This window comes from Pelophylax lessonae, assembly GCF_965119305.1.
Source record: "Pelophylax lessonae genome assembly, chromosome: 5".
Classification (NCBI taxonomy): Eukaryota; Metazoa; Chordata; class Amphibia; order Anura; family Ranidae; genus Pelophylax; species Pelophylax lessonae.
In genome coordinates, this window is record NC_138772.1 from 411,697,065 (window position 1) to 411,710,722 (window position 13,658).

The window sequence follows — 13,658 nt, forward strand, 5'->3', positions numbered from 1 at the left end:
CTCCCCGCAGTTACTACCATTTGTGGCAGTGAATTCCACAGTCTTGTAGCCCTTACTGTAAAGAACCCCCTGCGTAGCCTGAGGTTAAAACGGTTCTCCTCTAAACGCAGTGTATGGCCTCGTGTCCTCCCTGCATTCCTTGCGACTGAATCGTCTTTTTTTTTTTTTCCCTATGTTCAGATCACCTTTTGAGGTATTTGTAAATTGCTATCATGTCCCCTCTCGGGCGTCTTCTCCAGGGAGAATAAATCAAGCGCTTGTAAACACTATTCCTAATTAAGGTCCTCCAATCTCCTAATTAGTTTACCCTAATTAGTTTAGTTGCCCTTCTCTGAACTCTCTCCAGCTCCAACACATCCCTTCTGAGGACTGGCGACCAGAACTGGACAGAATACTCTAGATGTGGTCGGACCAGTGTTTTATAAAGTGGTAGGATTATAGTTTTATCTCTGGAATACATACCCTTCCTTATGCATGCTAATATTCTGCCAGCTTTGGCAGCTGCAGTTTGACATTGCATGCTATTGCGAAGTCTATCCTCTACCAAGACTCCCAGATCCTTCTCCATTTTTGATTCCCCCAGAGGTTCCCCCCCCTAGAGTGTATCGTACTTTTATGTTGTTTGTCCCCAAGTGCAATACCTTGCACTTATCCACATTAAACCTCGTATGCCATGTAGTTGCCCACTCTGTTATTTTGCTCAGGTCATTCTGCAGGATTTCTGCCTCACGATGTGAAGTTATTGCCCTGCTCAATTTTGTGTCATCTGCAAAAACTAAGCTTGAGCTAATGACCTCGTCCTCAATGCTATGCTTTTTATAAAAAATAAATTGAACAAAATTGGTCCCAGGACTGAGCCTTGGGGGACCCCACTTACCATCCCAGACCAGCCTGAGTATGCATTATTTATTACCACCCTTTGGACACACCCTTTTAACCAGTTCTGTATTTAAGAGCAAACCTTGTGGTCGATGCCTGCAGACCTTATTTTAGAAATCAAGCATTTGCGGGGAACTGTATCAAACGCCTTAGCAAAATCCAGGTGCACCACATTCACAGGTCTCCCCCCCCCCCCCCCCCATCTAGCTCACAGCTCACCTCCTCGTAGAACAGATTGGTTTGACACAAACGCCCTTTTGTAAACCCATGCTGATTACTTCTGTTGATGTTGTTGTCTTTAGCAAACTCTTGGATATAGTACCTTATCATCCCTTCCAGAGGTTTACATACTATTGACGTCAGGCTGACCGGCCTATAATTTTCCGGGATATGCCTCTGCCCTTTTTTTGAATATCCGTATCACATTAGCTTTCCTCCAGTCACCTGGTACAGTTCCTGTCATAATACTGTCAGCAAAGATCAGGAATAGTGGTCTAGATATAACATTACTTAGTTCTTTGAGTACTCTCGGATGTATGCCATCCGGGCCTGGTGATTTACTTGTGTTCACTTTATCCAGCCTTTCCCTGATGTCACCCTCTGTTAGCCATAATGGTAGCTATGGGCACTCTATAGACCTCTTGTTGATTTGGCAAGGTGACATAGGAATTATCCACAAATTTGTGGATACACTCAATTGCAACGAGTTCAATTTGCAATTTACTTGGGCGAGCAATACATGTTTCTTGGATGGGGGCAGAGGGATAGTGTCAGATAATGTGCTTACTAGAACTTTACTGCAAGGAATGTTCAGTTTACTTTACTATGCTGACATGCAGTTGCCACCTTAACACACATTGAAAGCTATTCCCTTAAATTCATTAGAGCTGGACATACAGTAGCTGCTAGACTTAACAGGCCTTCACGGAGGAAAGCGCAATCATTTACTTAAATAATAAAAGCTCGGATGTATCTGGACTCAACGTCTGAATGCACATGTTGGCAACTTTTGACAACAATAGAAGGAAACAGATATTCAAGACAGGGTGTGACTGCATTTTCAGAAGAATTTAAGAATATAATGAATAGAATTGGAAACCATTTAGCTATTCTTTTTTAAAGATCCTTCATTACGGAAGATTTTGGGGAAAAAAGTATCCTTTTTCGTGTCGAGAAGCCCCTGCTCTGGGTACTTTATCTCCGGGCCTTAATTCTCAGGGAAATGGGAGTAGTCTTGCAAGTATAGCAAACTTCACGTTAAGATAACACAAATTCAGTATGTGGCAGCTGGAGAGACTTTTCCAATTTAACGATTTTAACTGTGGCACATCTAATGTTCATGTATACAATTCTTTGTACAATGTGTTCATTACAGTAGGTAGGATGTACACGTCATCTGTGACCCAGAATTGGTGAGCATTTTAACAGCTGCTAACCATGTTATTACAAAACCTTTTTCAACAGTGTCCCAACTTTTTAGGGACATGCATGGAGGGGGTTTATCTGGTTTCCAATTCTATGACTTAGAAAGGGTTACTAATCCAGTTAGGGGAGGTGATTTCCAGAGGAAACTGCTCAAGCCTGAAGCATGGTGGATCCATAAACTGAATACTCAATTACCTTGAGGGTTAAATCGGCGATGGGATATTTTTTATTTTTTAATTTTTTCCTTTTTAATAAAAAAAGTTTGCTTGTGGACACCATGCCTCTCTTGGAAGTTTAGAAGTTGTTGGCGCATAAAATTATCAAAATATATTCATAATTTTGTCATGGTTAAGTTGTGTTCGTTTGCTATGAGAAACAAACCCAAAGAGTGCACCAGCCTAGTGCATTATCCACAATATTTTTTAGGGAATGATCATAAAATGTTCTCACAAATGTGTGAATAAAGAACTCTCATTGAGCTACTTGCCTGTAGCTCTACAGTTCTGGACACCGTGCACTCCAGAGTTTGGGGGGGACCCTGCCGGGGTCCAAACTGGCACCTTCTTTAGCCATCACCTTCTTTAGAGCCAACATGTTTTAATTTGCACCTGTGGTAAGGCGTGCTTCATTGGGTGTGTATTTTCTAAATGCAATTGGTGTTGGCAGTAGGGCTGTGCATCTTCACTTACCTCACGATTCGATGCGATTACGATTATTAGGGTCGCGATTCGATTCCACGATGCATCACGATTACTGCCCAATGCCCATGCCCAGCCCACTGCCCAATGGTTTTCAAAACTTTATCAAAAAAAACAAACAATCAAGCAGTCACAAATAAAAGAATCCTTTTTTATTTTCATTTGCTTCAAAGGACACTTTCCTGGACCCTGTCATGGCCGGCAAGCCCTGCATACTTTAGTGCACTTGCACTGCAAACATATAGGAAGGTCTGAAAATGCAAACAGCATAGCAGAGACAGACAACAACACTAGTATTTTACTAGAAGTAACAGTAAAATTAGTAAAAAACTGTAGTAGTGCAGTTTACTGCTTCATAAAAGAAAATATTAATATAAGCCAGGCCTACCACCATTTAAAGTACAACTAAAGGCCAAACTTTTTTTGGATAAAGTTTGGTCTATAGTTGTACTTTAAGGCAAGCCAAGATGGAAGAAGCCAGCCAAGCTAATATTCTTGTGAAAATGGTCATCATAAATTCCCACAAAACATTATATATAAATCCTTTTATGTGAATATGCATTGCAATAAATTCCAGGTGTGCCATAACCTGTCCTCTACAAAACAGAGCACTTCCTGACTAGTAGCAAACATCAAGGGTGAACCTGGCAATAGTGCACTGCTGCATAACTTCCATGAGCTGACTGCAGCCTGACACACTGACAGAGACCTGGGTGGATGTCCCACACCTTCCCCAATCCCCCACAGCACTGACAAACACTGAGAGTGAGTGAGTCCCCCCCCCTTGCCCAGACCCCCACACTGACAGAGACCTGGATGTCCCCCACACCTTCCCCAATCCCCCACAGCACTGACAAACACTGAGTGAGTCCCCCCCTTGCCCAGACCCCCATAGCTGACTGACACTGACAGAGACCCCCCTGGCTGCCAGACTGCCACAGCAGAACAGTACCCCCGGCCCCGACCCACCGTCCCCTGTCCCAGGCCCCCCCCCATCACAGACATCCCCCAGAGATACAGACGAGAGACCCCCATGAATGATTACACAATTATTTGTTCGGACATACCTGCTGTGTGACTGTGTGGGTTGTTGTACACTGCATTGCAGAGGAGGACAGGTGCTGTGCTGCTCTCTGGGCTCTGTGGCGGGCGGCTGGCGTCACTGGCAGTGGCGTGGCGGCTGGGCCTCCAGGGCCTGTCGGCTACGGTGAGGTGAGGCTGGCGGCGCTGGCTGGCTGCGATGGGGATGCACTTGGGGCTCCTCGCTCCTGTGTGTGGACTCACTGGACTGGCGGCTTCTGGCTTGGCTGGCTGGCTGGCTGGCTTCTAGGCCGCAGGTGGGACGTCGATACACGCGGGGGATGTCTTGCTGCGCCTCGGCCCGGGTCAAAGAGGCGGAAGGGGAGGGGCGGAGCCTTTTTATTAAGCTCCCGCCATTAACCCACCAATCAGCTGCCGATCCTGCGATCTTGTGATTTTTTTTTTTTTTTTTTTTTTTTTTTTTTCCCCTTGCGCGATAGGGCGTGGCCGCGGCTGATGACGTCATTTCGTATAATCGATTATGCCGGCAGCCGCATCGATGCAGAATCGCGAAGGGTCGAATCGCGATGCATCGATCTTTCGATTATATTCCCCAGCCCTAGTTGGCAGTCCCACCTTGCTATGACTAAGGCCCACACAGGGCTGAAATGTGTAAAGCGCTGGGATCTAATTTGTAACTTTTTACCTGTGACAAATTTTAAAAGCTTCAAGTTGCAATCTTCTGTGCAGGTGCCACTTTGTGTTACTATATTGGAGAATGTTACAGCCTGCATTATTATCAGAGATGTAGCAAGGATGCAGAAAATCACAGGCTTCAATATCGGAGGAAACAGAGGGAATGCAAATTGTCATGGCCTGACGTCATCTGTGACACAAGGGGGCGTGGTCTCCCGATGACGTCATCTGGCGACCACGCCCCTAATGGCTATATAATAAGCTGCAGAGACCAGAGGCCGGCATAATCGCTGAAGACGTCGGAGGAGGAGGACCGGAGGAAGAAGGACAGCCGACAGCCGACAGCAAAAGAGCAGAAGGCCGGAGAGGAGAAGACAAGAAGATTGGACAGCAGAAGGGCGGACAGCAGAAGACCCCCGGAGAGGAGAAGACAGCAGAAGACCCCGGAGAGGAGAAGACAAGAAGGGCGGACAGCAAAAGAGCAGAAGACCCTCGGAGAGGAGAAGACCCCCGGAGAGGACAAGAGCCAGATGAAGATTTTTAATAAATTTTCCAAAACGTCTCCTGTCATTTCCATACACTGCATTTTATGGGGTGAATGAGTAGGGGTACAGTGTACCCCATACCCATTCACATAGGGAGGGGGTCCGGGATCGGGGGCCCCCTTGTTAAAGGGGGCTTCCAGATTCCGATGAGCCCCCTGCCCGCAGACCCCCACAACCACCGGCCAGGGTTGTGGGGATGAGGCCCTTGTCCTCATCAACATGGGGGCAAGGTGCTTTGAGGTGCGGGGTGCAGAGCCCCCCCTGCCCCAAAGCACCCACACCCCCCCCCCATGTTGAGGGCGTGTGGCCTGGTATGATCCAGGGGGGGTGGGGCCGCTCGCTCGTCCCCTCCACTTTCCTGGCATGCCGGACTGCATGCTCGGATAAGGGTCTGGTATGGATTTTGGGGGGGGGACCCCACGCCGTTTTTTCGGCGCGGGGCTACCCTCAAATTCCATACCAGATCCGAAGGGCCTGGTTTGGAACCTGGGGGGGAACCCCACGCGCGTGGAGTTCCCCCTCAAGATTCTCACAGTGCAGGTCGCACCGCAAGTCGGATCACCCCGATCCGACCTGCGGTGTGACTTCCATTCAAATCAATAGGCTCCCATAGGGAACCATTGATTTTGAATGGAGGCAGAAAAAAACGCTGCTAACAGCCACTGTGGCCAAACGTGCAATAACGCTAGTAGAAAAAGCTACTGAAAGCACGTTTTTACAGCTGCTGTTTCCCGGCGTTATGTAAACAGCTTTGGAGCACGTTTTTATGACGCCCTGTGTGCATGGAGCCTTAGGTTTACTGCTTTCATGTTCTCCTCCGGCTCGTGCTTGGCACTATCCCCCTGATTGCTTGTGGGGTCCGAAGTCCGCGCATGCACAGAAGGTACAGGGGGTGCAAATTTCCATGGGCACAGAATCTGCTGCTACACTGGCGGCTGCAGGGGAACCGTAGGGATCGGTGCTGTGGAGGGGGAGGCAATTTGAAGCACCGGTGGAATGGAGTGTGCAATGTGTTAGAGCACAGTGGGCCCCCCCCCCCCTCAGGGCCTATGTGTACTGTACACATAAACGATATGCCACTGGCTCTTGGCATCATTCAGTGCCTGCAATCCAGTAATAAAAAGGCATAACTGTCGGGGGGCTAAAAGAACATTTACAGAAATTATATTTAATGTTTGCAGACCTCTGGTAGGCTGCCAGTTAAGACATTGCTCTCGCCCTAGCTTTGTTATGTTATGCATAAATTTGCCCTTTCAACGAAGTATGGGATATTTTCTTTAATTATTATATACAAAAGTGGTTTCACATGTATTACTTTTTCACTCTATACACTATCATTGTATGACTAACAATGGCTCCTTCCAGGTGAAATTGTCCTGCATGCGGCTTCATTACAAGTCCTGCAAAAATTACCAGGAAGAATACGGGATTGTACCCAAAGAATCCAGAGGGGAGAACACTGCCTGTGCAACAAAGCCGTAAGACTACAGTGTGCTAAAATACATTCTGCTCATGTGGTGGTCTTGTGTGTGTGTGTGTGTGTGTGTGTGTGTTCATTCTCCTAACATGACATTGGTAACAAAGGTTTAATCAACTGAACTATGGAATGTTCATCAAGTTAAGACAGATCTATTTGTTAGGCCTTGTTTATACTTGCGGTTGGGGGGGGGGGGGCTAGAAAAAGCGCATGGTTGAGTGATGTTTTTGCCCTTCAGTCCCCCTTCTGGTGTGTACAAATACCATGGCTGCATTGTTGCTCGTCAAAAATGATCTCCCCTATTGCAACTGGATGAATCTGCACCACTTTTACGGTTAACCCAGGTAGTGAGGAAATCATTTAACGCCTCTTCACTGCCTGGCAAACATCTCTAAAAAGCTTCCACCACCACAAATCGCTTTTCCGGGGGCACCATCAGATGATGTTTTTAACATTAGTCTTTTCTGGTACTCTGCAATAAATAGACGCAAACATGTAACATGTTGCGTTCATTTCTGCAATCCATGTTTTTTACAGAAATGTTATGTAAAATGGTGGCTTTTGAGCTTGGAGGTGGTGAAAAATGTAACTGTGTATACTTGTAAAGAGGTAGAATTCTCAGTGGGTTCTAACACTGGATATTTTAACATGAATTTCAAAGAAATATTCAAATAGTTTAGCTACATTATTTATGTAGCTGCAAACTCACAAATGTATAATTCATAATTGGATATGCAAAAATATATATATATATATATATATATATATATATATATATATATATATATATATATATATATATATATATATATATATATATATATATATATATATATATATATAATCCTACGTTCTTGGATAGTTATGCAGTATGCGTAGCTTTTTGTTTCTTGGAAACTAAAAGAATATCGTTAAGTGATGATGCCCTTCTACCATTTGCTGTTGTGATGTCTGAATTTACCATAAGGCACTGGTGGGCCAGTACCTAGAACAGCGTTGTACAAATTGTGATTGATTGCTGTATTTTTCCATCTTTGTCCACTTCTGGACATTTGTGGATAAACCCGGGAAGAAGATGGTGGTGCAGGGTATGTTGAGGACTCGGAAAGAAAGTGAAGGTGGGAACATGAAACCTTCTTTCCTGTATCTTGTTTGGTGTTGTGTGCACTTTGTGGCTGAAGATTGTAAATCTCACTTGACACAAGGTGTAGGTCTTGAGCAAAAGGGTTCTCCTCATTCAGGCGCACCTACAATGCCAAATCCTTTTTAAAATGTAGGTTATAGTACTCCACAGATTTGAAGTTTGTTTTGGAACAATACTGCTAAGGAGCAAATCTATTTGCAATAAGGCAAAATTGGAATTCCTTGTTTGTTTGGATATATGTGTAGCGCTCACCCCATGTTTCCCTCATCAGTTCAGAGGCTGCCAAGCTCAACACCAGTTCTGAATGTACAAACACATTCAGTCTAGATGTTGTCTTTTTGTGCATTCATTGCAGCAATCAACAGGAGAGAGGGATGCCGAAGCGTAGACTCCAAAATGCCAAACAAACTGGAGAACAGTCTCTTAACATGAATCCTCCAGCAGCAGCAGCCTTGGTTTGAGGTTGAAGGGGCTAGCCAGTTAATCTTTATGAGCCGTTGCATTCCTTACAGCCACGTCTGGCATTCAACCCTAAAAGCACATGCACACCTGCAGCTTTAACAAGGGTCCATTGAGAGCCAGGGCTGCTGTTAGAAATCACGGGCCCTGTACAGCCTACCCGACAGGCTGCCCCCCCCCCCCCTGAATTTATCATTATATTTTCACTCAAAATACACTAAAATCATTATTAGCAGACACAAACCTAACAGAGAACCTGTGTGAATTAGCCCTTTTTATTCTTTACATTAAAAAAATGAATATATATATATATATATATATATATATATAATATTATATTTTTTTTTATTACAGGACAGGGAAGCCTGCAGTACTGTGGGAAGGGGGGAAGGCGGCGGCACAGTGAAAGGGGGAAACACAGGAAGGGCAAGGTCAAAGACAGGCAGAACAGAGATGGGGATTGGTGTCGGAGAAGCAATTACAGGAATGATGCCCCATGTCTGTGTCTCTCCCTGCACCAGGTGAATGCTGACAGGAGGGGGAGAAACTGGCTTTCAGCTGCTGCAGAGAGAGCTGTACAGGGCTTCCTTCTGTAATTGCCCCTCAGCCCGACCGAACCAATTCCTTGTGCTGTTGGGACCCCCCTGTGTGCCTGGATCCCCTACAGGAGGACTGGTGGTTACCCCCCCCCCTTCCCGATCAGCGGCCTTGCGAATACAGTAGCTGTCGATCACCAGCTACATGTAACACTCTTCTGTGATAAAGGATCCTTCTTTAGACCAGCTTCTGCAGGTGCTGCTCTTGAGAAAATTATCTTTCAATCCAGATTCCTTCAGAACCTCAGCCAAGCACTACCTGAGGCCTAACACCAGTTCATCAATTTCCAGGCTGCATTCCAGGGGCAGCAGCCCCACGAGGAAAAAAAAAAAAAAAACACTGAGCAAGCACCATAAGCATTTATTTTCTCCCTCTACCACCTTCTGGGTGCCTCTCCCAGGGATTGGCTGAGGTCCGATTAAAAATTCATAACTTGAGTGGCTGACCCTCCTACTCTCTGGAAGCTTCTTCAGAAGGCAGGCAGAAGTAATCAACCACCAAGCTTAGGGAAATGTGACTAGTCCTAGAAAACTGAGCACTACTCCGAGTACAGCAGAGCCAAAAAAATAAATTAGCCTAACAAGGGCATGTATGCCTTATTGTCTTTGGAAAAAAAAAAATGTAATGAACACTTATCTGGACTCGCTCACACTACGATTCCTTCTAGATTAGAGAGGGGGGGGGGGGGAGGGGGAGAAAGACTTTTGCAAAACACTGGTTCTCATGATATGACCAGGAAATGCTATGAACAAGAAACCTACCTAGAAAGGTCCACAAACCTAATTGTTGACCTACATTTTGTGGCCATGATACCTCTGAATTTTATAGATGATGCAACTGCTGCTCACATCAATGTTTTGTGAACGCTTTATTTCCTCTATTTTAGGTTGGAAAAGACCTACACTTGCCCTCTGTGCCTACGGCAGGACCTGAACAGACTTGCTTTGCTGGATCATTGTATCTTTATGCATTATTTTGAAGATGGGGAAGCGGTAATTCTTTCTATTTCCTAACAGGTTAAAAGATAAGTTCACAGTTTTTATAACTTTTTTTTACACCTGCAGCTGCCCCCGCTTGATTGCAAGTTAGTTTACTAGACAGGAAATCAACATTGCTCCCTCACTCTGCTTACCACACAATAAAATAGATCTACAGGCATTAAGTGGAGCCTATTACTATCTATAAATCCAGTATTCCTTCTCTAGCAGACCTAGGAGCATTTGTGTAGGGACCATTCACACCTACTGTATGTGTGTGTTGCCACAATGTGCTTGCCCCATTGCATCATGTTGCCAATTATCCCATTACACTGTGGTTCACCCACTGGTATCTATATTCACACTGATCCGACACGACTTCGGGCAACTAATGCCGTCGCCCGTGCACCGTGACTTTAACATGTAGCAGAATACATTTTGGTCTGAATTTATTTACAAATTGTATTTTTTTTATGCTTTTATAGGAGAAAGTTTAAAAAGAAAAAATAAATTTGGCCTTTTTGTTTAATTTATTTGATTTAAGAAAAAAAAAAAAACCCCCAGTGGCAATCAAATGCGCTCCAACTTTTTGTGAAAAAAGTGACATACATTTCGTTTGGGTACAGTGTTGCATGACCGCACAATTATCAGTTAAATTAGCACAGTGCTAAATGGCCTGGTTATAAAAGGGGTAAAACCTTCTGGAGCTGAAATGGTAATGTGACATCTGTGCCAATATTGGGTAAACTGACACAGTTGGAGAAGAGCTTGGATCTGGTCACTGACCTGCAACGGAACTGAAAGGGCTCTTTCACACAGATGGACCGTTCAGATCCACCTGTCCGTTTTTTTGGCGGAACTGAACGGTCCCCCCATGCATTCCTATGGGGCATCGGATGTCAGCGGAGGCATGTCAGCTGACATCCGATCCGTCAAATTCTGGACGGATGGAAACCCTATTTTCCATCTGTCCAGCGGATCGGATGAGAATGGACAGACGGTCCGTTCCCATCCGATTTCCCCCATAGAGATGCATGAGGAACTGACAGCTGTGTCTCCGCACACAGCGCGGAGACACAGCTGTCATCCTCCTGCTTAGCGGGGGATCGACGGAACTATCCCCTGCTGAGAAAAACGGACTCCGTCCAATGGACGGAGTGTGTGGAAGGGGCCAAAGGATGTCTGCTAAAATCTTAAAAGCGTAAATATTTAGCCTGTGGGGTGCATGACACACTAGTGATGGGAAGAAGGCAAGGAGCCACAGCATGGAACAGGTAGACGCAAGTTCTAAAGGTTCCAGCAGTGGATTTAGCTCTTCAAGAGAATGACTGAATTAAATCATTTTTTTACTTGACTAGGCTGCTTCTTTTTTACATTTGCCTTTATCATGACAGTGAAGCTTTTCTAAGGTCATATTTTCAGGATTTTCCACGAATAACACTAAATAATTCTGACCCTCTGATTTGGGATGGCTTTAAATGGTCTGATAAAAATGGGATATTTCCAGCTTTGAGCATTGCTTTCAGCCATAGGGCTACTCCAAACATCTTGTCTGACAATGGCAAAAAGCATATGGTAATCATTGACCCGTTTCAGTTTACAGAGACATTTTCTGACATTGAAAAAGAACGCAATATTTTCCTCTTTTCCTCCCGTATAGAAAAAAGGGATGGAAAATAAAATGCTGCACTTTGCTAAATAGCTTGTCTGTTGAGTGTCCTGGTGGGTCCCAGCACTGGAGTGATTCTCGGTGACTGGCAATTTATTCACCTCCCACTGGTTAAGGGAATCCTGAAAACACATGTGCCTTAGGATGTACATAGAAACCTGGAGTAATACTTGAGGAAAAGTTCAAACCGTCTACAGAACCAGGCAATGAAAAGCTTATAATAAAAAGCTTACAAGACAGAAAAAGTCAGCATCCCATAATAAGCCTTAGCTGTTTTATGAAGACTTCACAGAACAGGGGAGTAAGAAAAGTGCCAAAAACATACTTTTTTTCTTTCTTTCTTTTTTTGTCCCCTGTTTTGTGGAGCCTTTAACTAGCTTTTTTCTGTTTTATGAGCTATAATGCAGTATTGCTGGTAGCCATGCATTTGCCATTAGTGGTGTTCAGGGTCAGGTGCTAGATCTTGACTATAGAAATAAAGGTTTGACTGGGGCTGCCCTACAGGCACTAAAATGGTGAGCAGGGCTGGTGCTACCACTAGGCAGCCGCCTAGGGCGCACTACCACCTAGGGCGCAGTCATGGCCAGTGAGACATTCCTCTCCTGTCACCTCCTCATCCCCGGTGGATGTCCCCTCTAGAGAGGGGGGGCACTTTGTATATGAAGGGGTGGGTAGGCTTAAAGGGGGGCAGTGTGTATACGAAGGGGGTATAGGGTTAAAGAGGGGCAGTGTGTACAGGAAGAGGGTGTAACAGAGTGTAGTGTTAAAAGGGGGGCATTATGTACAGGAAAGGGGGCAATGTGTACAGTTATTTTTATTTTATTGGGGGGGGGGGGGTGTGTGCAAGTAGCTGGTTTTGCCTAGGGTGCAAAATAGTCTAGCACCGTCCCTGATGATGAGAACATTTTTGTTTTCTGTAGGATTAAAATATATAAATAAGACCTTCCTCTTGTAGGTGTGCCCAATCTGTTGCTCTCTGCCATGGGTAAATCCAGGTCAAGTAACTGCAAATATTGTTGCTCATCTCAATGCCCGACATCGGTTCAGTTATGAAGACTTTATGGTAAAGTACAGCAAATTTATTTTACTTCTATACATGTGTAGGTGCCCCCTAATTCTGTAGATAAAGATTTTCTTTTAATCTCTTCCAGAATGTTTATCTTGATGAAGACGCTCAATACCAAGCTGCAATTGAAAAATCCTGTCAAAGTTTCAATTGACAGCAAAGTATACCATAAGCAATAAACTATCATCAATTTTTTTTATGCATGTTAATAAAATAATAATAATACTCCTAGTGTTGTGTTTTTTTTTTGTTTTTTTTTGTTCTATATCATATCTAACCCTTCACCGCTCTTTTGCTATATGAATAGGCTTTAGTAGTGTTTGGTAAGACTGGCCACAGATTTTGGAGCTTTTATTTTATCTATAATAATAAAATCCAGTGTCTCTGCGTCCAGTCCCTGGGTCCGTGGGATTGCACTACTGCGCATGTGCCCCACAGACAGCCGTTGGAACTTGGAGCGCAGAGACTTCGCCCCACCCTACTTCAGTCTGTTAGGGCAGGACTTCCCAAACTGTGGGTCACGACCCACAGCTGCATCTGAGTGAGTAGTCGGCAGTCACTGCTGCTAGCTCATAACAACTGCCTTTTCACATTACGGTGATGAATTCTGTCATGAACAATAAAAGCCATTTAAATGTTGTATTCAATGTACTTCATAATGCACATATATATATTAAAGACTTTACATTTTATTCTGCACAATATATATATATATATATATATATATATATATATATATATATATATTAGAAAAGAATAAATACAGCATGGCACTTCAGCATGTGATCAGCTCTGCAGTTCTGTGGGTAATTGCATGTGATCAGCTCTGCAGTTCTGTGGGTAATTTGCAAAAACCACTCCCACCTACCAATCAGACAGTAGAAGTTATCTGCTCAGCAGCACACATAGGCTCTGTGTACACCATCGGGGGTTACATAGCAGATAAGGAGAGAGAGAGAGAGAGAGAGAGAGAGAGAGAGGGAGAAGGATGCATCTCATTACTCTG

At 44.5% G+C, this 13,658-nt stretch overlaps 1 protein-coding gene across 1 annotated transcript in view; it reads left to right on the forward strand.

Moving 5' to 3' along the window:
* Positions 1-12,806, forward strand: part of RNF138 (ring finger protein 138) — a gene marked incomplete at both ends in the record, with an annotated part of 29,887 nt that extends 17,081 nt beyond the window's left edge. The window contains 4 exons of the mRNA XM_082258984.1: positions 6,629-6,741; positions 9,827-9,932; positions 12,542-12,649; positions 12,738-12,806. Coding sequence (XP_082115110.1) covers positions 6,629-6,741; positions 9,827-9,932; positions 12,542-12,649; positions 12,738-12,806 — 396 coding nt within the window. The remainder of the gene's footprint in view (positions 1-6,628; positions 6,742-9,826; positions 9,933-12,541; positions 12,650-12,737) is intronic.
* Positions 12,807-13,658: the final 852 nt, after the last annotated feature.